The sequence below is a fragment of the Sphaerodactylus townsendi genome, linkage group LG01, assembly GCF_021028975.2.
Source record: "Sphaerodactylus townsendi isolate TG3544 linkage group LG01, MPM_Stown_v2.3, whole genome shotgun sequence".
Classification (NCBI taxonomy): Eukaryota; Metazoa; Chordata; class Lepidosauria; order Squamata; family Sphaerodactylidae; genus Sphaerodactylus; species Sphaerodactylus townsendi.
The window spans coordinates 27,616,470-27,641,442 of NC_059425.1; the positions used below are offsets into that span (position 1 = coordinate 27,616,470).

General features: G+C 46.7%; 1 protein-coding gene across 1 annotated transcript; it reads right to left on the reverse strand.

The window, feature by feature from the left end:
• Positions 1-9,917: 9,917 nt before the first annotated feature.
• Positions 9,918-24,937, reverse strand: LOC125438026 (beta-galactoside alpha-2,6-sialyltransferase 1-like). The gene is made up of 6 exons (XM_048506211.1): positions 24,485-24,937; positions 20,332-21,062; positions 15,975-16,072; positions 14,389-14,490; positions 11,827-12,001; positions 9,918-10,580 (listed from the first exon to the last, which is right to left on the reverse strand). The coding sequence occupies exons 1-6, from the start codon at positions 24,499-24,501 to the stop codon at positions 10,384-10,386; spliced, it is 1,320 nt and encodes a 439-aa protein (XP_048362168.1). The 5' UTR covers positions 24,502-24,937; the 3' UTR covers positions 9,918-10,383.
• Positions 24,938-24,973: the final 36 nt, after the last annotated feature.

Consider the following 24,973-nt stretch of genomic DNA (forward strand, 5'->3'; position numbering starts at 1 on the left):
ATTGCCTGTGCCTTTGATGAAAAGCCTCGGGTCACTTTCCCCCAGTCGATCCCCCACCCACCATGCTGAGTCCCACTGTAAATCTTCCCCCCTCCCTCTCCTTCCTGGTCTTAGCCTGATAGCTTTAGTTCTACTTTTCTGTGGTAACATCTGCCTTGAGCAGCTGGACAGGATCATCTGCTGGCCTCAGAACATCTGGCTGTGTCATCACTGGCCTGGCCCAGTAGCGGATAGTTCTTTTAAGTCTGGGGGCTTGACGTCTGGTGAAGCATCAGTGGGCAAGGCCGGCTGGGGCTGTGTCCTCAGAGGCTGACAGAGCTGCTCAGTCCTCCCAGCATCGTTGCTATGGGTGCCCCAACCCTGAAAGAGGTGATTGGTTGTTACCAAGTGCTGGAAGGTGTCTGTGGCAAAGTAATAAGCCAAAGGATCCAGAGCGGCATTGGCACAGGCCAGGAGTAGGACACAGCGGTATACCATGCCCCAATGGTCCTTGTTCAGCGCTTTCACTTGGTAACAAAGCACCACCAAGTGGTAGGGCAAGAAACAGCCCAGGAAGATGGCCACATTGGTCACCACCATGTGCTGGATCTTGGCTCCATTGACCAGCTCCATCTGGACAACCATGCTCTGGTGCACGGCCCGCAGCAGGCCACAAGAACAAGTCACCATGATGATCAAGGGCACAGCAAAGGCGACCATCATGGCACTGCAAATTCTGGGGTCCATTATATATTGAGGGCGACTGTCAAAGCAACACGTGTCATTTTCCCTTGTGTACTCTGCCTTGTGTACAAAGTAGGGGGGAACAGCACCCAGGATGCTCAGGCTCCACACACCCACACAGATGTACTTGGCTTGTCGGCGCAAGGCTTGGGTCCGGGGGTGCAGTGGAAAGCACACTGCCATGCAACGATCCCAGCTGATGCAGGTCAACAGGAAGATGCTGCTGTACATGTTGACCAGGAGTAGCAGCCCAGCAATTTTACACACAGTTTGGGACAGTTGAGGCCTCATGCTGTAGTAAAACACCTTCAGCGGCAATGATGCCAACAGCAACACATCAGAGGTTGCCAGGTTCTTCATGTAGATGGTGGTGATGGATCGTAGGGCCCCTCTGAAGAAGAAGATCCACAACGCAGCAACGTTCAGGGGAAGGCCTACCATGAAGACCAGTGAGTAGATGCTTACAAAGGCCACATCAACCATGCTGCTACCGTTGGTGCAACTGGTGTTCATCTTTATACAGAACACGGCTCGCTTTTGTGGTGTTTCTGGAAAACTACAGGTCCTTGCCAGCACCAACTGTCTGTTATCTGCTTCCTTGGTGAGAAAAGGACACGGAGAAGTCAGATGCTTTGCTAAGCAAGGGTACAGTTTCTGGGGTTAGAGGTTTCCTCTGACAAATATTTTCCGTCCCTGATAACATCAGATTTGGTTAATTATCTTGGCATTTGGGGGGCTTGATCAACTCACTTAGCGCCTGGGCATGTTACCAAACCTGGACCCATGCAAACTCCCCGGCAGTTCAACAGAAGCTTGCCAAATTTGTATTCCTGGGGAAAATTCCCTCCTCACCTGAAATCAGGCCTGAGTCAAAAGCTAGGAAGCAAACCAGCCCAGGAAGAGGATGAATTCTCTACTCCACCTCCAGGGCAGCAGCCATCCTAGAAAATTAAATGGGCAGTCTCTGTCCTGAAGCTTGAGTAGCATCGGTATTCTGTGCAGGTAACAATAGAAATCAACTTGGCAACATCTGGACCAGCTGAAGTTTCCAAATAATCCTCAAAGGCAGCCCCATACGGAGACATCTGACTTTGGCCATCATATACAAAAAGGCACTAAGGATGTCGGTAATCCAGAACACACACACACGCACATAGAGATAACAACTCAGAGATAACCATATTTTGCAATCATGAAACATGCCAGAAGCTATGACCAGGGCAAAGACCCTGCAAATGTCCATCAGTTAAAGGGCTGTGGGGAGAAGAGGCATTTACACCAAAGGATGTTGCCAGAGCTCTTCATGGAAAGCAGCCTTCCTCCCTGCAGCTTTCCACCTTATCCCCTCATCCAAATGGCTTGAGACCTTTCATTTTCACCCTGACTCAACGTGAGATGTTACCCTTGATTGCCTTGGCACCTTGCAGCCACACTGCAGCTGGGACTTCCTGGTGGCACTCCATTTAGAAACACTGCAGGGACTCAATTCAGATCAGGAATGTGGCACAGGCGAAGGAGGGGCTCCTTGCCTCCACCCCCATGCTCTTTTCCCAATAGGAAACAGCCCTTAGGACTTCATATGCCTCATCAGCAAGGTCTGCACATACCAGTATTCTGACTGCAATTCCTGATGCTCCTTCCCCTCTTCCCTTGCTGATTTTGTGATCTACCTGATGTCTCAGTGAGCAAGATGCACTATAAGGAAAATATCTCAATAAGTAAGCATACATAACTTACCTCACATAAGAAGAGCTTTGTATCTTCAGAGTCCAGTTGAAACTAGAGCTTTGCAGATGCACGAAGGATAAAGGAAGCAGCACCTGCTGGCTCAATTTGCTTCCTGCCTTGTGAGATCTCAGTTTGAGAGAGCTCAGCCTTCAGTAAAAACCACAAGCGCAGAAAGTAAACTCTGTAGTTACTTGGATGAGGCAGGAAACCAGATGTGTTATCGGAACATTTTCAAGAAAGTATATGCATCAGATGTAGAACAAGCCTCCATAGCAGAAAACACAACTCTATGACCCACAAGCAAAGTGCCAAGTGAGGGCTCTGAGGCCTCCTCATTGTAGATACAAACTCCAGGGGATGCCAGGTCTGGGTTGGGAGATTCCTGGAGATTTGGGGGGGGGGGAAGCCTGGGGAGGGCAAGGTTTGGGGTAGGGTGGGGGACCTCAGTGGTGTTGTGGGTTTTCCAGACTGTGTGGCTGTGGTCTGGTGGTTTTTCGTCCGCATCTGTGGCTGGCATTTTCAGAGAATGTCACAGTAAGATGTAGAAGAGTGAGAAAACAAAACCAGTTCTCCAGATTAGAGTCTGTTGCTTTTAACCACTTAACCATTATGCTATGCTGTAACCACTACAGCATGCTATAACTTCATTACAGACAGCACCGGCATCTCTCCTGTCAGATACATACTGGCTGATTACGCACAAGGTGTCTGTTGCATGTTGGGGGCAAATATCTTTTGCAGCAAGTTTTCTTGTACAGATATATTTCCTAAACCCCCACTTTCACTTTCCATTCTCTCCACGGCAAGCGAGACCACTTGTGGAACATTACTTCACCACCAGAGCAGGACAGATTTGCCAGTGAGCACAACTGGTTTCCTTCCTCATCCGAATAATTACAGAGATTACTTTATGCACATGTGATTTTTACTGAAAGCTGCGCTCTGTCAAATTGCCCAGACCTCTTCCCTTGGCCCACAGCCCCCCTGCCTAGCCTCACCCCCCCCACACACACACTCCCTTGCAATGTTTTGCAAACCTTCCCCTTTCCCTGTTGCCAACTCCTTCTCACTTCTTGTCCAGTCCTGCAGGATCGTTTTTGTTGCCTGTGACCTCCCCGCTCCTGTACATCTTTAGATCTTTTTTATTTTTAATTTCTCATAACAATATATCAACATCTCAATGTAAAATATGTAAAAATAATAACACTAGTCAATCCCTCCAAACACCCAATTCGCCTGTGCATTGTCCCTCATTGTCCCTATTCCTTCTCATTGATAAACATACTTGGATGTCTCTAGCCCTCATAGTTTTACACACAAGCAATCAGTGATTCAAGCCCTCACTGAGAAAAGGCCACCAGTCTCGACGCTTACAGCGCATCGGGAGAGGGACAATCAGGGACCTGGGGAGCTTAGCAAAAGGCGGTTCATGTTGTCCTTTTGTGGTTTGGGCACCGTCATTATTCCCTCATCACTTCCTGCCATAGAAGACAGTCGGACAAAGGGTGCAGATGCTGAATTGAAGACTTTTCTGTAATGGTTCATCTTTTTACATTGATATTTTGATAAATTAAATTAAAAATTAAAGCATGACCTCCTCTGCACACAAGCAAAAAGTGAGCCAATGAGTGATGACTGAGGCTCCATGGCGAATTGTCTTTGGGGTTACGGAAAGCTTTCTTTGAGTAATCGGCGGCTGTTGGTGTTCCTTGTGTCTCTTCATCCACTTTTCTTGCCAGCAGAATTCCTTTCAGTATCACCATTTCATCTGGCCGTGTAACAGTTTAAATCTGAAAAACCGTGACTTACCCACCAACAAGTGTAGTTGGTTCAGTGTCAACTTTGATTCTACCAACGGTGTCAGCTTCTCTGTATCAAGGATGGTGACATCATCTCCTGGCAGCTGCTTCTGGTACCTACTGAAGACAGTAAGTACATCAGCCAGCAAGGACATAAGTAAGACGTTATCTTCATCAAGAAGGAATGTAAGAAACCTGTGAGCTGCCTTCTCCTCAGGCTTCTTCATGGAGGTGACTGGGGAACACCAGGAAACAAGGACTGCATGTACTGATGAGAAGGAAAACTCTGTCCACATGATCTTAGAAAGCTTGGGAAACGCAAGGAGGGAATGGTTGTTGGCTTCTGCAGTGTCCAGGTCTGAGACCTAATATGTGGAAATATGTACAGTGGAACCTCGGTTTTTGTTGGTAATCCGTCCGAAAAGAATCGATGAAAACCGAAACCGAGGAAAACCGAGGAAAACTTTTCCATAGGAATCAATGTAAATCTAATTAATCCATTCAAGGCAAAAAAAATACCAAAAACACATTTTTGGGTGAATGCAGGTGTTTAATGCTGAAAACAGTAACAAACAATAACACTAGGACCAGCTTCAGAGCCAGTGGACCAATGTCGCACCAGAAAGCTGTCCAAAGAGGTCTGTTTCTGACGCCTCTTTAAGATTTGTCTGAAATGGGGCCAGTCATTGTCATTAAACAAGTTGCAGACACAGCCTGCAACAGCGTTGTCTGGGTGATTTTTCTCCACAAACCCCTGCACCTTACTCCAAATTGATGAAAACCGAGGCAAATCGATGAAAACCGAGGCAAATTTTTCACTGAAAAAATCGATGAAAACTGAAACTGATGAAAACGGAAGGCAATGAAAACTGAGGTTCCACTGTACTTAACACTGTAAGGTGCTTAATGGAACGTAAGAAACCCATGAGCTGCCTTAGACTCCTTCCCCTGGAAATATGTACTTAACCCTGTAAGATGCTTAAACATATGCTTAACTTCACAAAGCTATTTGCAGATGATCGTGCAAAATTTGACCAGTGGACTCCACAGCAAAAGAGGGGCAGCAGATTCTTGATCATTACCCCTCCTTTTGGATTACAAGACTGTCTATCTGCAGTCATATACTGAAAGTTCATCTCAGTCTTTGTTCCATTTCTGCAGTATTAAAAGAAGAAACAGGATAACCTACTCACAGCCACTCTTCCAGGAAATGAGTATGCACTCAGAGACTGTTTCTTTGCATCTCCATAAATATACAGGAAGAGGCCACAAACTTTGCCTGCCAGTTTTTATTTGGCCTTGCATATCGCTTTTCCTATAGAAGAAATATGTGATGTCTCAACAGGGGTCAAGGAGTGTCTTTGAACTGCCTCAGTCCTGTAAATTATTTTTAAAGCAATCTTTGAAAATAATTTTACTTTGCATCGGATATCGTGTCAGCCATTTCAATTCAAATGTTCATAGGTGTTGTATAAGTTGGAAGGTGGTTTCATAGCACCCTTCTGACCTGGCATCCCACCACCAGACACAGTTGGCTTGGATGTATTGCTTTTACCGTCTCCAGCAACAGTGTGAGTGTCCCCAATCTCAGAGGAGTGTCCCCAATGGCAGAGGAAGGAGCACATGAAAGCATTTTTTGGGCAGCAGTCGGTATATCTGCATCAGCAAACATCTAGGGTGCCTGAGTGTGTGAGCGAGCTAGTAAAGGAGGTGTAGGCGGTGATGCATTCTTGGATGGGTGAAATGTGTACAAGCCAGTGCTTCAGATAACTTAGGCTCTTTCCGCACGGGCAAAGTACAGTGGGTTGCAGTCGGGGTTAAGCAACCCACGTTGTCATTGGGCATTCACATGCTTACATGCAGGCAGCGAACGGAGCCCACGGAGGCAATGCGAGTTGCTGTTGTGCCTTTGCATGGAGGCGCATTTTTACCCCACTCATCTCCCTCTGCTGCGTAGCTACGAAGCCACGCAGGCATGGACCTCCACAGCCATGCTGCTGTCCCTGTGCTCCTCTGTAGCTATGCAGCAGAGAGGCGGGAACTGGAACAAAAAGGGAAGGCCAACCTAGTAATGTGCTTCTCGAGGCAGCCATTTGTTCACAAGCAGCTGCACCAGGCATTAAGACCAAAGAATTGCGGATAGTGCAGTTCTGCAATAATCCATTTTGGGGGGAAACGTAGGGGCGGACTTGAGTTAGGGGCAGGAACCGTGTGAAGTTCCCCCCAGTGGCGTAGCGCCAATGGGGCCAGGTGGGGCACAATGCCTTGGGTGAAGCAGTGGAGGGGATGTGGAGGTCCAGGGCTGGGGCCATGGAGGGGGCGGGGCGTTCCGGGGCAGTGCTGCTGCAGGGGTGCAAGTCACGTGTGTCCCCTGGGTTCAGTTCCCCCTCGCTCTGCCTCTGGTTCCCCCCACATGGATTTAATCCCGTTGTTACCCAAGGTTTATTGGCCCGTGTGGAAAGGGCAATCTTGCATTTTTGCATTAATGTTTTTTCATTCGGGTACAGAATTCTGGTAGGAGGAAGGAGGAGGAGGAGGAAAAGGAGGAGTTTGGATTTATATCCCACTTTTCTCTGCTGTAAGGAGACTCAAGGTGGCTTAAAAGCTCCTTTCATTTCCCACAACAGACACCTTGGGAGGTAGGTGGGGCTGACAGAGTTCCAAAGAACTGTGACTAGCCCAAGGTCACTCAGTAGGAATGTAGGTGTGTGGAAACGATCTGGTTCGCAAGATAAGCCTCCACCACTCATGTGGAGGAGTGGGGAATCAAACTCGGTTCTCCAGATTAGAATCCGTCTGCACTTAACCATTACACCACGCGGGCTCTCTGGACTAGTGGCTGATCCAAAAGGGCTCTTCCTACATTCTCACTGCAACCCTCTCACTTCAAACACTGTGATGTTCCTGGAGGTCCATTGATTCATGGGGCACAATGTCAAGGGGGCACAGGAATAGTGGCAGACAAAAGTTACTTTCAAAATCTTTCACAGCTGTAATCAACTGGTGGGTTTTCCGAACTGCGTGGCTGTGGTCTGGTAGTTTTGATCCTGAAGTTTTGCTCCCATCTATGACTGGCATCTTCAGAGGGATGTACAGTAAGTTGTGTTTCTCTCTGTGGTAGAGTGGAGTGATTTTGTGGTGTGGTATATGTTTTGTCTTCTTCACAGGTGGGAGGGGTGAGGCGCAGTTGCACGTGTCCAGGTGGAGCTCATTTGCAGTTGCATTTGCATTTTGCAAATGTTACAAATGCACCTGCGAATGCACTGCAAATAAACTCCATCTGGACACATTCAAATGCACCTCACCCAAACATCCTATAAAAACAATTCCAGGAGGACCTGTCAGGTCAATCTGTCACAGCAGAAATTAGCAGGAGCCTTGTGGCATCTCAAAAGGTAACAAGTTTGTATTCCGGCAAAGTCCTTCAGTTTGCAAATGACGAGCAAGTCTTTTAAGGACAGGATGTTTGGGAGGACATTGATTTATAGGGTCACCATGAATCAAAAGTGACTTGACAGCGCGTAACACACACAAAAGAGGGACAAGGCATCCTATGGCCCGGTCTCATCAGATCTCAGAAGCTTAACAGGATCAGTACTTGGGTGGGAGATCACTTGGGAAGGTAATGGTAGACCACCTGTGCTTAAGCCCTTGTGGGTTGCCGTAAGTCACTTGGAACTTGACAGCATTTACCTATGTACCTAAGTGTTGCAGACTAGAACTCACTTCTCCAGACACAGCACATGACATGGTGAGGATTCATCCATCGTTTCTGAAAAAGCAAGCTCCAGTCTACGAGAGCTTCTACAGGAATAAAATGTTGTTAGTCTTTGAGGTGTCACAAGACACCTGCTTACCATATGGAAATAAATCACATGATTTGCTGTCAACATGAGTAAGCTAATAAATTTATTACAATTTTTCTCCATTTTGGTTCCTCGTGTGTATATTCTGCCTATCCTCCAAGGAGCTTAATGCAAGGCACATGGTCCCCTCACTTCACCTTCACAGATCTCCCATGTCTGTCTATATTGTTGCATTTGCGTTTGTGTGAAGAAGAGGGCGCACGGAAGGTCACTTGCATCACACCTGAAATCAGTTTGCACGTACACACGCACGCACGCATGCACGCACGCACACCCATGGGCGACTGCTGTGATGCTGGAATCCACCCCCAAACAGCATCACTTTCAATGGTGTTTAAATTAGGGAGAACCCAGATTCTCCTTTTAAATCTACCTTAAAAGGGAGAGAATCTGAGGTCCCCTAGATACAAACAATATTGAAAGTGCGATAGCTGTTTTGGGGTGGATTATCCCCCACCCTGAAACAAACATCACTTTCAATGTTTAAACTGGGGGGACCCTAGAATTCTTTCCCTTTTAAATCCGCACACGTGGCGATGAGTGCATTTTAAAAAAGAGAATCTAAGAGGAAAATTGGAAGAGGTTGCCTGCTGTCAGAGGTACAATTGTTAAGCTGGGGCAGCACAAAAACTTTCAGGGGTATCTTTGGGAGACTCTCTGATGATTACCACCCAGGTTCTTGGTGAAGTTTAATCTGTGGGGGGTCCGCTAAAATTATGGGCTCTCAAAGGTGTAGCCCCCCATCTCCCTATTAGCTTCCATTGCTCACTGGGGGATGGGGCACCCCTTTGAGGGGTCCATAACTTTGGGACCCCCCCTGAACCAAACTTCACCAAACATGGCTGGTAATACTTTCAGAAGTGTCACCCTGATGATAAAGGCCTGAAATGCACTTGGTGCCTTAGCTAGTCTAGGGTAGAACCCAAGGCTCTCCAGATGTTCAGGAACTACAATTGGCCATGCTGGTAGGGCTGATGGAATTGTAGATTCCCTGAACATCTGAGAGCCAGTAGGTTCCCTACCCCTGTGCTAGCCTAAAACCAAGGCCCGTCCCCTGCAGGCCAAAAAACTGGGAAAAAAAAAAGCACTTTAAAAAATGGGCTACAAAAACTCCACAAACAGGCGGGCGGAGCTTGGGACATATAAATGGGGGGTCTGGGGCCCGAGAACCCCCCCCCCTTACCCTATGTCCTTGGTTGGACACTGTTGAACCTTGGCTTGTGTCTCCTACACCTCTGTCTCCAGCTGGCACAGTGCACCCAGAAACAGATTCACATTGTGGGGGGCAGAACAAGAGTAATCATGTTTAAGAAAAAGGGTTTTCATCTGTGATCCTATTCTGCGTTTCCTATTTTAGAGAACAGGTACAAGACGAGACAAGTGTGGTTCCTGTACTTTTAGTAGATGAACAGAAGAGTTGCGTTTGGCCAATGAAACCTTTCTAATTCTGGCTTGAGAAACTGCACCTATCAAAATTCCTTCCTTTTCTATTTTAAAGGAACATCAGATCCACCCCTAGGTCTTCTCACAACTGTGTACTTCATGAAAAAAAACTTCAGAAACTAGCCAATTGATCCCATTGAAAGAATTTCTTTGCTGTCATATGTTACAGTGACTGGCATTTGTTGTGGGCTCCCCTCTAGCTGCTATCCAGTTTGCTTGCCCAGTTGAACTGTGTTGCTTTTTGGTGATGATATGTACAGATCTTATTGCTTTGGCAATGGGACAGGGCTGGCGTGGCACCAGCACACTGATGCTCCACACAGCAGGGAAAGAAGAATTCATAGCATACAACTGGTTCTGGTTTTTGCATGACATTTATTTTTTTAAAAAAAGCTTCCACTCAGTCCTCCTTTAGTTGCGAAGATGGAGTGTGGCGTCCCAATGCTGGTAGAGGGAAGCTGGATTTGGTAGAAGAGGAGAGAGCACCAGAAGCAGATCCAGGGGTAGGTTGACACCATGCGCTTGTCCATAGTCTCCCCCACACTCTCTTCCTTCTAGTGCCCCTTGACCCCTGGGTCATGTGTGGAAGGGCCGCATTGTTTCAGGCCTGCTCCTTTCATCCTTGTCCATTCCTCTGAGTTTGTCCATGCCATGACTTCTTTCCCACCAAGGAGCGGTGCCTGTGGCCCTCCTGTTCCTACACACCACCAGGATATTCCCATACCTGTAGCTATCCTGTTCCATGCCTTACTCATCCCTCTAGTACAGGATTCAAGGGTCCGGGAACCCTATGGCAGAATCAATAACGGGCCACAAGTTAAGGCTTAGATCTTCCAGAAGAGCCCTGGTTTCATCTCGCCTAATGTCAATTCTTTCTCAAAAAGCAGCGGGTGATAGGCACCAAGCGTGCAGGCATCATCCGAGAAGGTCTGGTAATAGTGGCACTGGTGAGTCTGGCGTCGCGATGGCAGGAACTCGTAGATATGGACTATGTCACAAAGTGACATCATCAGCACGGTCCCTAGTAGAAGATAGAGGGAGGAAAAGAACCCAGATGATTAATATAACGGTTGACTTGTAACGGGCATGTAAGGTTGAGAAGTAGGATGTGGAATTTAGATGGTTAATTTCAGTCCAGGTTTTGTTCCCTAAATGGTCAGTGTTGAGACTTAGTACCAGAATGTTTGAACCCATAAGAAAGCAAGAGCTCCCTGACTGTGTGCAGAGTGTTTCATTTGCCACTACCCAAAATCTGCAGTGAGGATCAGGGTGGGATCCTATCTCAAGAAGGTAGCCGTTCCACATGCATTCTTGAGCCTGTTATAGTCTATTTTATACACCATGTATACATAAATAATATTTTGATTAAAATGTGCTCTGACAGGGGTGTCCAAATCTGGCAAATTTGGTCATGCTGGCAGGGGCTGATGGGAATCGTAGTCCATGAACATCTGGGGTGCCAGAGTTGGATACCCATGTCCTAAGGTAAGACTAACTTGGACCACCTTCAGGTTGTGTCTGAAGATCTTCTGGAATTACAACTGATCTCCAGACACTAGAGATCCGTTCATCTTAGGAATGCCAGCTTTCAGTTGGGACCCAGGAATTACAGACTTACAGAGATCTGTTTCCTTGGAGAAAATGGATGCTTTGGAGGGTGAATTTCACAGCACTGTAACCTACTGAGGTCCCTATCATATCCACTCTCCGTCTCCAAATCTCCAGGAACTGGCAACTTGGATCTGGTAAACCTGGTTCCCCTGGAGAAAATGGCTTTAGAGACTGGACACTGGCATTATAACCCACGGAGGTCTCTCCCCTTCCCAAACTAAGCTCTGCCCAAGCTCCATCCCCAAATCTCAAGGAATTTCCCAACCCAGAGTTGGCAACCCTAATAAGTACATGGGCCACGGTTGCCTGGGCTTGACCTGAATTCAACCCCAGATGATGGGGGAAAGTTTCCAGGTGGAGTCTGTAATTTTGAGGCAGTTTTTAACCACCATATCTCACTTTCAAAAGGACGTGCAAAACACTTTAACACTTCAGAGTACCCAAAAGCCAACACAAGCCATTTCTGTTCCCACAGAGCGTCGCAGAGCCTTGAATCAGGATGTGGGTGCAAAACCCCCAAGCAGATGAAGGAGCATTTATTGCCCCCTGTTAGTGTTTGGGTGGGTGAGATGCTTCAGAATGCACGCAGGCTCTTCCTGCAGATAACATGAGGAAGGACATACAGGGTGGATGGTGGATGGAAACATCTTTCTTACCAAGCAGCCCTGAAGACGGAGGATTCCTCTGCACCTGTTCACCTGTGCTTTCCTGCACCAATTCCCACAGCTGCCACTGCAGTCGTGGATGCAAAAGGTGAAAGAGCTGCCACGGTCTGCGAGAGCGCACAGTGCGGAATGGGCCAAAGAGGGGGTAATCAGGGGCCTCGTACCACTGCAGGTGGGAGGAAAGAGAAAGAAACAGAAGGATGGGGAGCAGAACACACTTCAGGGCAGTTGCTAATCCTTGTTCTTCCTGAATGACCTCAGAGATCCCCTCACAGACCCAGGATTCAAATCATAGCCACAGTCCCCCCAAACAGAAACAAAATGGATACTCTTCACCTAGGCCTTTCCTCAACCCCACAACCCCCTTTAGGTGCTCTGTTCTACAACCCAGTTGACAGAATTCCTATCTCATAATCTTGACATGAAAATGTTAGGGAAAATGACATTTATCAGAGAGGGAGTAAGGCCCTTTCCTGTGCTCCATGGGCCTGGTCCAAATTGGTGCCCATGCATTTGAGAATCTGGTTCAGTTGGAGCACATCTGCTTGACCTCTGGAATACCTGGGAATGGACCTGGGAACAGCACAACATGGAATGAGACACCCAGTGTAAGATTGTTGCCAGTTTCCCGACAGGGCCTGGAGTTCTCCCAGAATTATAGCTGATGTCTAGATGTCAGGCCTGGCTCTGCTGGGCTGGAGCCAAGTTCACACCTGTGCCCGCTGTTATCTGCAGCCTGAGGGCCTCTTTACTCTGTTTCTTGGTGCTTGCTTGCAACTAGCGAAATATGCATACCTGTTCCCACCACCCATTTCCTGGGGATGGGAGTACATGGGAGTATGACTGTCATGGCCTTGGGCAACTCATAACAATAGTGCATTCACACTATCTCTTCAAGTGGGCCATTGTGGAGATCAGTGGGGAGGGGGGAACTTCTGAATGGGCCATGCTTGAATGTTTGGTAATATAAACTAGGTCAGTGGTGGTGAACCTTTGGCACTCCAGATGTTATGGACTACAATTCCCATCAGCCCCTGCCAGCATGGCCAATTGGCCATGCTGGAAGGGGCTGATGGGAATTGTAGTCCATAACATCTGGAGTGCCAAAGGTTCGCCACCACGGAACTAGGTGCAAAGCCTTGAGAGCCAGCTCTGGCTTTTTGCAGCCTAGGTCTTGATATGGTTCAATAAAGCTCTAGAAATATTTCTGAGTTTCAATTATTGACTGGAGTAACAGACCCTTACACCAGGTGGCAGAGATTGGTTCTACTTCCAGACAACAGAGATCAGTTCCGCTGCAGGAAACAGCAGCTCAGGAGGTTGGATTTTTTGGCATCACATTCCTGCTGGGCTCTCTCCCCTTCCCAAACACTGCCATATGCAGTCATCCCCCCCACCCCAAAAAAAAAATCTCCAGGAATTTCCCAAGTTGGAGTTGGGACCCTCACCTCAGTGAAGATTGCGGATATTGTATTGGGCCTGTGTCTTTTCAAATGTTATTGGTACATTTGTGGATTTTTAATGGTTGGTAAACTGCCTCCCCCCAGTGATATATGAATACCTAATTAAGTTAATCAAATAACTGAAGAGTTTGCAAAGGGAAAATTCAGCCACAATGAATGGGGATTTGAACCAAACGAAGGTAGATATTTCCTTTCCGTCAGTGGCAAGCATGAATGGCAGTCCCTTGTGCCTTCCATAAAGTTTCTGCTGTGGATCAAAGGAATCCTTCTGAACAATATGCAACAAACTCCTGTTGCTGGAACAAACTCCATGAATAGACCCAAAGCTCAACCATGGTGTGTAGGGGGGCACAATGCTTTACTTTGTGCAGGGCTGTCTGCCAGCTGTAATTGGAAGTCAACGGTGGCTCCGAAAGTTAAGCAATTTAGGCAAATTTTGTTCGCTAAAGCTAGGTTTTCTTAGGTATCTTTTCACCTGTAAGATCTGAAGGGTCAAAAGCCCCAATCTAGACTGTCTTTGTAAACAGTATGTTACCCACTTTATTTACAGGCTCTTTTCAAGTCCACTTAATGCAGCTTGATCTCCTAGGTGAAGGTGAGGACTCACTGGAATGGTGTGTGTCTCTCTAATACTGTTGTCTACCTCCAAGTGATGGCTGCAGATCTGCTATTACAAATGATCTTCAGGTGACAGAGAGCAGTTCACCTGGACCAATTGGCTGCTTTGGAAGGTGAACTCTATGGTCTTGTGCCCCACTGAAATCCCTCCCGTTCCCAAATCCCACCCTCTTCAGGCTCCGCTCCCAAAATCTCCAGGGATTTCCAAAATCAGAACTGGCAATCCTACTCTTGAGGGGTCAAGGCTGTGTGGTTGAGCATCTGCTTTGCATGCAAAAGACATCCCCAGCTAACAAGATCTGGAAGCAGATAATGGGAAAGACCTCTGCCTGAGACCTTGGAGGGCTGCTATCAGTCAGAGTAAACAATACTGACTGTGATAGATCAGTGGTGTGACTCAGTGTAAGGCAGTTTCACGCATCCCGCTCTGCTGCTATAGCATCCCAAACAACATAGACATACCAAAGCTCACCTCCTGTAACTCTCCTGGGTAAGGGGCTGGATCCCAAGCGACTAAGACTCCCTGGGCATAGAGGAGGCCATCCAGAAAATGCTGCTCAGGGGAGGCCATCAGCTGCGGGCGAAAGTATGAGTCAGAAAATGTGCGATTCTAAGTCAAAAGCAAACCGTTTAAATGCAAATAGTTTCAGGAGAGTAGCCGTGTTTTAGTCTGTAGTAGCAGAACAAAATGCAAGTTCTATAGCACCTTCAAGACCAGCAATATTTTCCAGTACATAGTGAGTCAAAAGTCACTTTGTCAGCTGTTGATGAAATACCTGACAAAGTTGAGTTTTTTTGATTCACAAAAGCTTCTAGGCTGGAAAAAAAACCAGGCCCCACTGGACAGGCATTTAGATACAAAAAGAAGAAGGTTGAGCACAAGGCTGGCTCAATCCTACGGGCAAATGAAGCAGTGCCCTGGCAAAATCCCAGATGTTGAAGAAAGAGCAACTACCTCTGCTTTGAAAAGAGGCAGCCAATATGCACACAGAGCAGAGGCAGGGTGGTAGGTGAGGAAGAGCCTGTGGGTAGATCTTGTTTTGGGTATCCAGTACTCATTGAATGCTGGTTCAAAACAGTCCTACAAAACTGATGGTCCAACTAGCCGATCGTAGTCCACACCGGCCCATTGTAAACTTCCTGCTGTTGCTGCCTGGGTCAGATCGCAAAAACGAGTCCATGAACACTTTGCAAATCACAATGCATATTTGGAGGGTTGCAATATGTTCAAGAGGCTCTAAGTTCCGCAAGCTCAGCTGAAACTCACAGAAGTTCAGCTCCTGTGCAGGAGAGACAGAACTGTTCAGATGGTCCAAAGGCTGATGGCTCCCAGGATATAGTTTGAGCTCTTGCTTGTTCAGTTTAAGAATATTTTGATTCTTTGTACTGTTATTTTCCCCAATTCTACCCTGTACTTCCTCTAAGGAGCTCAGGACAATGTACACTTTCCTCACCTCCCTGTGAGGTAGGATAGGCTGAGTGTGACTGGCCCAAAATCACCTAGTAAACTCATCGCTGAGTGAAGATTTTTTTACCCAGGTTTCCCTGCTGCTGGCCCTACACTGCCATTATCTAAATATATTTGTGCTCCACACTTGGTATCATTTCATTTGTTGTCTTCCAGTTATTTTGTTGAAATTATGTTGATTGGTTTACTATGTTTTAAATGGGAGTGAGCTCGCCTGTGGTTCAAATTGGCCAAAAAGTGGGACAGAGATCTACTTAAAGAAATAAAAATAAAATAAGTGTTTTGGAAATCCTGACACCATCCCCCTGCAACGCCTGACACCATTGTCTCTACCGTACCAGTCTGGGTCGGAGACAAACTGCACTTTCCTAATCAAATTCAAATCTAAAAATTCAAAACATGGCAATTGCAGTTAACAATTAAGCAACACAACAACTGTGACTACAAAATTTCTGCAAAGAGGGTGTGGTGGTGATTTACAAATCTCCAACCTGCAGACCTGCACATAGATAGATCTAATTTCTTCTTATGTCTACCTTCCCTCCACATGAACCCTTCTACTTCTGGTGCTGCCACTCCTCACGGTATACCTGTGAGTTCACAAGGCGGAGGGTGGTTTTTGTGCCCACGTCGTGCTCATAGCCCATGGTTGGAGCTCCATTGAAGCGAAGAACAGCATCATGGGAGTCTGGCAGGAGGAGAAAAATCAGAGTGTGAGGTAAAGAGGTTAGGCCAGTGGTGTCCAACTCCAGTGCTTCAAATGTTCATGAACTACAATTCCCATCAGCCCCTGTGGCATGGCAGGGGCTGATGGGAATTGTAGTCCATGAACATCTGAAGCGCCAGAGTTGGACATCCCTGGGTTAGGCAGATCTCCAACTCAGCAAACCTCAATCCTAAAACATTAAGGGTACACACCTCGATATGTACCTTAAAATTCCCTTTTCTGGTGGCAGGTGAAGGAAGGCAAAGTAACCGGAAGGCAAAGTAAACTCCACTCACATACTTCATTAGCAGTCTTAGAGCTCAGCTAGACAAAACTGATCCACACATGAACACACTGTACACATACCCTTTCCCTAAAAATAAGCCAGGTTTTGGAACAATTTTTATTCCAAAAGATGAATTAGGGCTTATTTTCAGGAGATACCTTATTTTTTTCCATGATTTTGTACCCCTCACATGACCAAATCAACTGCATCAGGGAATCTGTAACTAGGGCTTATTTTTGGAGTAGGGCTTATATTTCAAGCATCCTCCAAAAATCCCAAAAAATCATGCTAGAGTTTATTTTTGGGGTAGGTCTTATTTGTATACCCATCAAGCAGGGCAGGATTCAATATGTACTTAGCTAAGCCTAATTACTTGTTCTCCAATTAGAAGAAGAGGAGTTTGCATGTATACCTGTGTCGGAATGCTAGAGACCTCCTGGAATTCCAACTGATCTGAAGACAATAGAAATCAATTCCCCGGGGGAAAATGACTACATTTGGGTCTCTATGGCATTATACCTCGCTGACCTCTCTCCCGGGCTCCACCCCCAAAATCTCCAGGAATTCGCCAACTCAGAGCTGGCAACCCTATCTCCATGCCAAGGATCAGTGCCATAGCAGGTACTCAGATGATTTTTTAAAAGAGTGGCTCAGAGCATATGCAGAATGCCATAACCCTCTATACTTTCTCACTTCAGGCAATAAAAGTTCGGGCAAACGACCATCATTTCACGTGGGCTGGGGTCAGGCCCCAATGTCAGAAAACCGAATGAGCGAACAGCAGGCTGCCTATATAGCTCCAGCATCAGGCCTGGGTTGCAAACCCTGAGCTGATCTTGGGGAGCGTTCTTTCTACTCCCTACACCCCCAGGCTTCACATGTGCTGGAAGTAGTAAACAGAAATTATGGTTCTGTAGATGCGCCACCAGTTTCCTATTAAAATCTGAGCACAATCATAGTAATTACTAGACTTGGCTATTGTTAATGCACTCAACGTGGGTTTGTCTTTGAAAAGTTCTTGGAAACTTCCATTATTCTACAATGCAGCTGCTCAATTGCAGTCTGGGGCTTGCTGCCAGCATTACATTGCACCTGTTTTAATCCATTTACTGCTTGCCAGTTTGTTCCCAGATTCAACCCATAATCTTGGGTTGGGGCCACAATGCAGGATTGCTCCCCTATAACATGTTGGGGCCATGACCCCTTTAAATACCATGGGACCACCTTCTCTAATATAAACCTGCGCAGATGCTGAGACCTTGTGATGGGTGGAAACATACATGACAGAGTTTTTAGGTGGTGGCACCCAAACTGTGCTTTTAGAAGCTGTTTCACTTAGTTTTCTCACTGCATTAAAACTGTTTTGTGGCATTCTGCAGAATTAAACTTTTTCCTACTGGCTGTTTTTAATCCACCACCCCCCCCCCCATTTTATTGTACCTGGTTTTGATTCTACCAGATCACGGCCACACAGCCCGGAAAAACCACCACAACCAGTTGAATCCGGTCGTGAAAGCCTTCTACAATACATTGTTAGGGGTTAGTCCTTAGGCCATGGTGTTCTCTGTAGTTGATACTACAGGAGGGAAAGTTGCCATCTCGCTTTATTACTGTTTATCTATGATTGATTAAGCATGCAGGTTGTTATTAATTTTGTTTAGAGATTATGATGTTGTATTATTTGTGTCTGTTGCTTTATAATGCTATGTTCACTGTTGCTCATAAAGTTATGTTTACAATGCTACACTTATTGTTATAATGCTATGTTTATGAGTTATATTCATGGAGTTATGATTATGATATTTATGATGTTATGCATATTGTTGCCATGTTTATTGATGTCTGTTGTATGATGTTACGATTATATTGTGGTTTATATTGCTGTGCTGATGTTATTATATTGTTGTTATGAAATGTTATGTTCATTATGTTCTGATTATTGATGTTTTGATATTTGAAATATTGTTTATTGTTTTGCCGATATGATTATTGCTGTTATGTTATTGCTGTTGAATTACGTTGTACACCGCCTTGAACCTTAAAATATCATTAACATTATCATGTGGGGGCCAATTTTGTGCCCCCGTCGCGTGACCAGATTGGTTGTGCCCGGGGACAGGGGTTACCCCTTGTCCCCAGGCAGATACACCACTGCTCCAGGATGAAAATGAGCCATTGATTAGCACTCTTTATGTTCGGCCAGTTAACCAATTACAAATCCCTCTAACAGTTGCATTGTCTCTAGTCCACATCTTTCCAGCTTACATGCAAGAATATACATACATACATAAGCCTTTATTGGCATAGTCAGAAACAAATACATAAATCAGGAGCAAATGCATGAATACATGATAGATAAAAAGGCCCCACGGGGAGCACAACAAGTACGTTCTACTGAAAACTCTCAACTATCTCCACAATGAAATTGGCGACCTCTTCACAAAGACCAGGGTCCGAGTTGTTTAACAATAGAGATAACCTAGTCAGATCAGGCAGCCCAGATTGGGGGGAAAAATGTAAGTTGGTATATTTAGATCTGATGTTATCAAATCTGGTGCAGTGCAAGAGTTGGTGAGTCAGGGTTTCAACCACATTAAGTCTGCAACTGCATAGCCTTGCAAATTTTTCTAAATTGCTGAACCTACCCTTTGATAGGGCAGAGGGCATAACGTTAAATCGCACAATGGTAAGGGCTCTCCTTGCGCGTGGGTTCGTTAAAGTATGGAGGTAGTAGGCCATATGTCTCTGCTCAAATGAAAAAGAGTTGTGTTGGAGAGCAGGTTGGTTTGGCTGCTAGATGTACATTTCATGCAAGAATATCATGGGACATCCTGTCAAAAACCTTGGTAAATCAAGGTATGCTACATCCACAGCATTCTCTTCATCTACCAGAGTTGCAGGCCTCCAGGGAAAGCCTGGAGATCTCCCCGTATTACAATTGATGTCTAGACTACTGAGATCAGCTTCCCTGGAGAAAAGGGGTGCTTTGGAAGGTAGACTCTATGGCTTCATAATCCACTGAGGTCCCTCTCCTCTTCAAACCCTGGTACCCGTACATTCTCAACCCATAACTGGCACCCTATGTCTCCTTTCACAATACCAATTCTGGAGATTTCCAGACCTTCATTCACTACTTACAGTTAAGCAAAATGAACAGACTACGGCAACCATACATTTGGGAAGCTACTGAGAGAAAAGCTGTGTATTCAGCAATGGAATAGTAAGCAGACTTACACCCTTCTGAGCCCACTGAGTTCAATGGACATAGCCAGGTTCAATGGACATAGCCAAGGATTGGAGCACCTTCCTTATGAGGAGAGGCTGCAGCGTTTGGGACTCTTCAGTTTGGAGAGGAGATGTCTGAGGGGGGATATGACTGAAGTCTATAAAATTATGCACGGGTTAGAAAATGTTGACAGAGAGAAATTTTTCTCTCTTTCTCACAATACTAGAACCAGGGGGCATTCATTGAAAATGCTGGGGGGAAGAGTTAGGACTAATAAAAGGAAACACTTCTTCACGCAATGTGTGATTGGTGTTTGGAATATGCTGCCACAGGAGGTGGTGATGGCCACTAACCTGGATAGCTTTAAAAAGGGCTTGGACAGATTTATGGAGGAGAAGTCGATCTATGGCTACCAATCTTGATCTTCCTTGATCTGAGATTGCAAATGCCTTAGCAGACCAGGTGCTCGGGAGCAGCAGCAGAAGGCCATTGCTTTCACATCCTGCATGTGAGCTCCCAAAGGCACCTGGTGGGCCACTGCGAGTAGCAGAGTGCTGGACTAGATGGACTCTGGTCTGATCCAGCAGGCTAGTTCTTATGTTCTTAGGTATAAGTCCATAAGGACAAGGGAAAGCTTATTGGTCGAAATTAACTATTTCAGTTCCTTGGATATAACACTTAGAGACAGCCACAGGGGGAATAATTTGTTGTTACTTCTTGCATACTCACCTATCTCCTTGCCCAGCTGAGATCCCAACATGGAGCCGGCTGAACTCACCACCGCACACCTCTCCAGGGGCCCCAGGTCCTCAGCCAGGCTCCTCTGAGGCAGCACTCCAGTCCACTCAGGGGCCGCAAAGGGGCCCTCATCCCCCACTAGTGTTGTCACATCCACACGGCCTTTGAGGCGGCACAGGAGCTCCATCCCAGTCAAGCGTGGGACCCCTGGCCGTGGCCCAACATCCGGGGGCACGTGGTACTTGTTCATAGCTTGGTAGTTTCGGAAGACCTGCTGGAGACGTGGGCCCAGCACCTGAGATGAGAGCTCCTTTTGCCATACAGGCCAGGGCAATGGCTGGGCTGGGAGGATGGACTGGGAATACCTTCGGTGTCGCCGGGACCCAATGAGCACCTCCACGAGACGTTGCCAGAAGCTCCTACCTCTGGAGAAGAAGGAGCCCCAGGATGCAGTCCGCAGGGCAGAGCCAAATTTCTGGCTGCCAGACCCAGCAGGGAGGAGGGCCAGAGTCCTGTTTCTTGCATGGTTTGTTTGGATGTCCCGGAAAACTGTTGCCATGGAAATGGAGGCCCCCCGAAGATGTGGTCCTGAATGCAGCACAAGCCCCAACTGCAGGCAGATCAAGTAGATCATGGCAAGGCACAGCAAAATGAAGCTCAGCCAGACGCATCCCCTTCCCCACCGCCGGGGAAGACGCAGGCAGAGCCGAGGGTCCACTGATCTGTGGAGAGATGGCAATATGAGAGGAATGACCCTATGGTAGGGGCGTACCTTCCAGAGGGGCATATGGGGTCAAATGTCCCCGGGCTGCAGCTATTTAGTCCTGTGGGAGGGCAGAAAATCGCCCCCACCCCTCCTCTTTCCCCTGTGTCCATACACTGACTGTGTTCAGATTTGTGAGTTGGGGCATGTTCTATAATGTGATGGTGACTTTGAGATGACCTGGTGCAAAAAAATGCTGTGGGAGGGGGAGGGCAGCAGCCCATATGGGGGGGAGGGGGCAGAAAACCCAGATTTTGCACCAGGCTATGTTTTCCTTAGATCGCCCTATGGCATTTGCTATGTGAAACAGCCACTGATGGTATATCTGTATAATACACTTCTTAGGCTGTGAAAGGCTTATAAGAGCCATGCTGAATCAGACCAAAACCCAGCTGGGCCATCAGTTTATTTCAGAGACATCTAGGCACTGAGAGTTTTGCCTGATTCCTCTCCAAAGCTGTCTAAACTAGTGGCTGTTAATTCCATACGTTAGCTGTGTGCAATGTTTCTCCTCACCTGTCTTGAATCATTATTAGCGAGCCTTTATTGGCATAGACAACAGTACAACAATAATAAAAAATGGATTAAAAAGCACATACAATACAGGAAATAAATGTTAGGTCGAAGGAAATCTACTGGCGTTTAGTAATTTCCAGGAGAAAGTCTGCCACTATCATACAGAGAGAAGGATCAGGATTGTCCAACAAGTAGTGTAATCTAATTAAATCGGGGAGATGGGGTAAATGTAAAGGAGTAAGATTCACATACTTGGATCTGATTTCCTTGAATCTGAGACCCTGTCTCGAATCTATTGCCCATAAATTCCTTTGGGAAAGAAATTTCTCCGTCCATTCTCTTAGCATTATTGCAAGGTTGTAGACCTCTCTCATGACTGGGTTCGTTCCAGACTAAATTTCCCAGTGGCAGAACAGAAATTTTCTGCCTCCCCCATCCACCTGCGCTTCTGTGATCTCTATAAAATGCTGCTCCTGGGAAACAGAGAATCCGGAGGAAGGTCTTCAGGGAAGTCTGTAGCAGGAAAGGGGAATTGGCAGAAATTGCCAATTTAGTCTGGATCCAACCCACTTGAAACAAAAAATAAATAAATAAAAAGTCTTTCCTCCAAAAGAATGTGCACTAATCCTTAGATCATTTTGATTGCTGCTTTCTGTATCTTTTTCAGATCTGTAACATAACCTTTTGCTCATGGGGTGACCAGAGCTGTTTGCTGGATTCCAAATGCAGGCCCCGCCCCCTTTACTTCTCATACACAGAACTGTCGGGAATCCTATGTCACAGATTTTGTATGCAGCCTTGACCATTTTGCATTCTATCTTTTCTGTAAAATGGGAATAATAGCATCCTATCTCCCAGAGTTGTTTTGCAAGAAAGCAGACACAAATTATACAAAAAGATAGCATGGTTCTGGATTTTTTTTGAAGTTTTTAATAATGACAATGCAGTGGTTGCTGATGCTTTAAATGAAATTCAGTCAAGGGAAATAGATAACGACAAGGATAATCCTGGGGAAATAAGGCAACCTATTACATAAGATGAACTAATTTGGGTATACACAAAATTTGATTCAAGCTTATGGATATATTACATTTCAGGAAAAGCAAGCAAGCAAGCAAGCAAGCAAGCCTGTTGGCATTACATATTTGGATTTCTAAAAGGCAAAATTTTAGCTAAGGCTGCAATCTAAAGAATGTTTTCCTACTAAAATGGGACTCACTTCTGAGTAGACCTACTTAGAATTGGTATCACCCAGTACATCATCTAAAATTAATCTCCACCATTGTTAATACAATTTTCCCTCTGTCCCCCAACCTTTTAAGGGACCTGTGTGTTCTGATTGGTATTGGAAAGGTATTTCATCCATCTCCAGCTTTCATGTTTTCAGTTGAAGGATGCCATGGGTTGCACATCTTCTTCCTGTGTGGCCAATCTAATAAATGCCTCATAACAGCCCTACTTCTTCTATTCAGACCTCCCAGGTCTTCTTCTGCATTAGTTGTTGCAAACAAGAGGCTTGAAGCAATGTTTATTTTTTTAATATCCAGCCTGATGAGAGTTCTGGAGAACTCAAAAGCTTGCACACTGTTCTCTTTTGTTTCAGTGGGTTTTAAGGAACTGTACCTTTTGATGGGGTTGGAATGGAATTATTTTAGCAGTCCTAGGACAAGCAGCTGGATTGGTTAAAAACAGAGGAATGGGGCTAAATTTCAGATCTCAAGATGGAGGATATAAGCGAGCATGGGATATAGAGCGCTTACTGAAGTCATGGTTCAATGGAATTATCATCTCTGTGTCTTATAACAATGTTCGAAGAAGCAAATTCCTTCTTAGAAATGTCTCCAAGTAGCACCTAGTAGCAGCCTAATAGCCCAGCCCAGCTGATCTCATCAGAACTTGAAAGTTAAGTCAAGCAGGGTCAACCATAGCCAACATTTGGATTGGAGACCGCCAAGGAAGACATAATTTTATAGACCTTTATCATCTCTCCCCTCTGCTCATCTCTTGCCCCCAAACCCCACAGTCCTAGGGTGCAATGAGTCAGTTGTGACTAGACAGTACACAATGATGATGATGATGATGACAGCATCCCTTTGTACATTGATATTATTCTTCCCAGTGTCTCTTTCTGTTCTTTACTTACACACAACTACTTTGGCTTAAGACTGTGGGAATCAAAGTCCAATTCTGCAGATGCACCGACCTTTACATCCATTAGGTTTTGATTAAATTCATGGTGGGGGGCGGGGGGGGGGAGAGTTACAAAGAAAGATGGATGGAAGACAAGCTCCACAATCAGAAGGGAAAAAACCCGTTCTAGATCCACCACAAGAGAAATGGTCTTTCCAGTGGGCTGTTTTCAGGTGGCCTCAGGGACCGAAGGGAAAGGCTGCCCTCCCTGGGAGAGAGACTCTGGGGCAATGGTGGGTGTGGACTTGGCGGTGGGCGAACGAAGGGGGCCCGGGAAACCCAGGAGCACCCCCTACCCCCCACCCCCGCGCATCATTTGGTTTTCCTTAGGGACTTCTTGTTTCCAACTGCGGAAATCCCTACCCTGGACACGGAACAACAAGAACCAGCGGCGCTCGCCAAGAAAGAAGGGCACAGGCACGCAACAGCGAGGAAGGGGCGGCCACCGAGGACGGATAGACCCCCCCCTCCCCATCCTATATGGGCTTCGCCAGTCCGGCCAGCCCAGCAAACGAGGAGCCCTCTTTCGCCTGCTCCCTCCGGTTTATCAGGACGGCGCTGCGCCACCACCTCCCTGCGGAAGGGGGCTGCCAGCTGGGAAGGGCGGCGGCGGCAGCACCCAACTCTCTGCCGACAGCCCCCCCTTCCCCTCCCCGTCCCAGCTCGGCTCCTCACCTGCTTTGCCTGGGCATCGTTGCTCGGGGTTGCTCCGGGCAGCAGATGGAGCCGCAATGCAGCCCGGGCGGCGCACACGTGGGCCACTGGTGCGCGCCAGCAAAGGACCGGCCTGGAAACCAGCTGTTGCCCAGCGCTGGAAGTGGCCCGGCCACATCTGGATGCTGCGGAGTCTTTGGCTCCTGCCTCAGTGTCCGCCCCTCTCAGCCTCGGCTTGGCACTGACTGGATAGGCGCCCAAATGCCAGGGAAGTTGGAATCACACTACGCTGCCTGCGACCAGCGTCCTCTGGCACACACCGGGCCAGCAAGTTGCCCTGGAGGACCAACTAACGAAGCAGAGAGGCCTTCCCTTGATGCTGCCTCCCTAGCACTGATCTTCAGAGGTTTCTGCCTCTGTTTCGGCAGGTTTCCTGGGGGCTTTAGCGTCAGATAAGGATCTGGGAGACCCAAGTTCCAAACTCCCCTCTGCCATCAAAGCTTTCTGGCT

Excerpts from the sequence above, each read along its gene's own strand:
- LOC125438026 (XM_048506211.1), bottom strand. Across the intron at positions 16,073-20,331 it reads TCAGCTGGGCAAGGAGATAG|ACTCCCATGATGCTGTTCTT; the intron begins GTGAGTATGCAA and ends TCCTCCTGCCAG. Across the intron at positions 10,581-11,826 it reads TCCGTCTTCAGGGCTGCTTG|GGACCGTGCTGATGATGTCA; the intron begins GTAAGAAAGATG and ends ATCTTCTACTAG.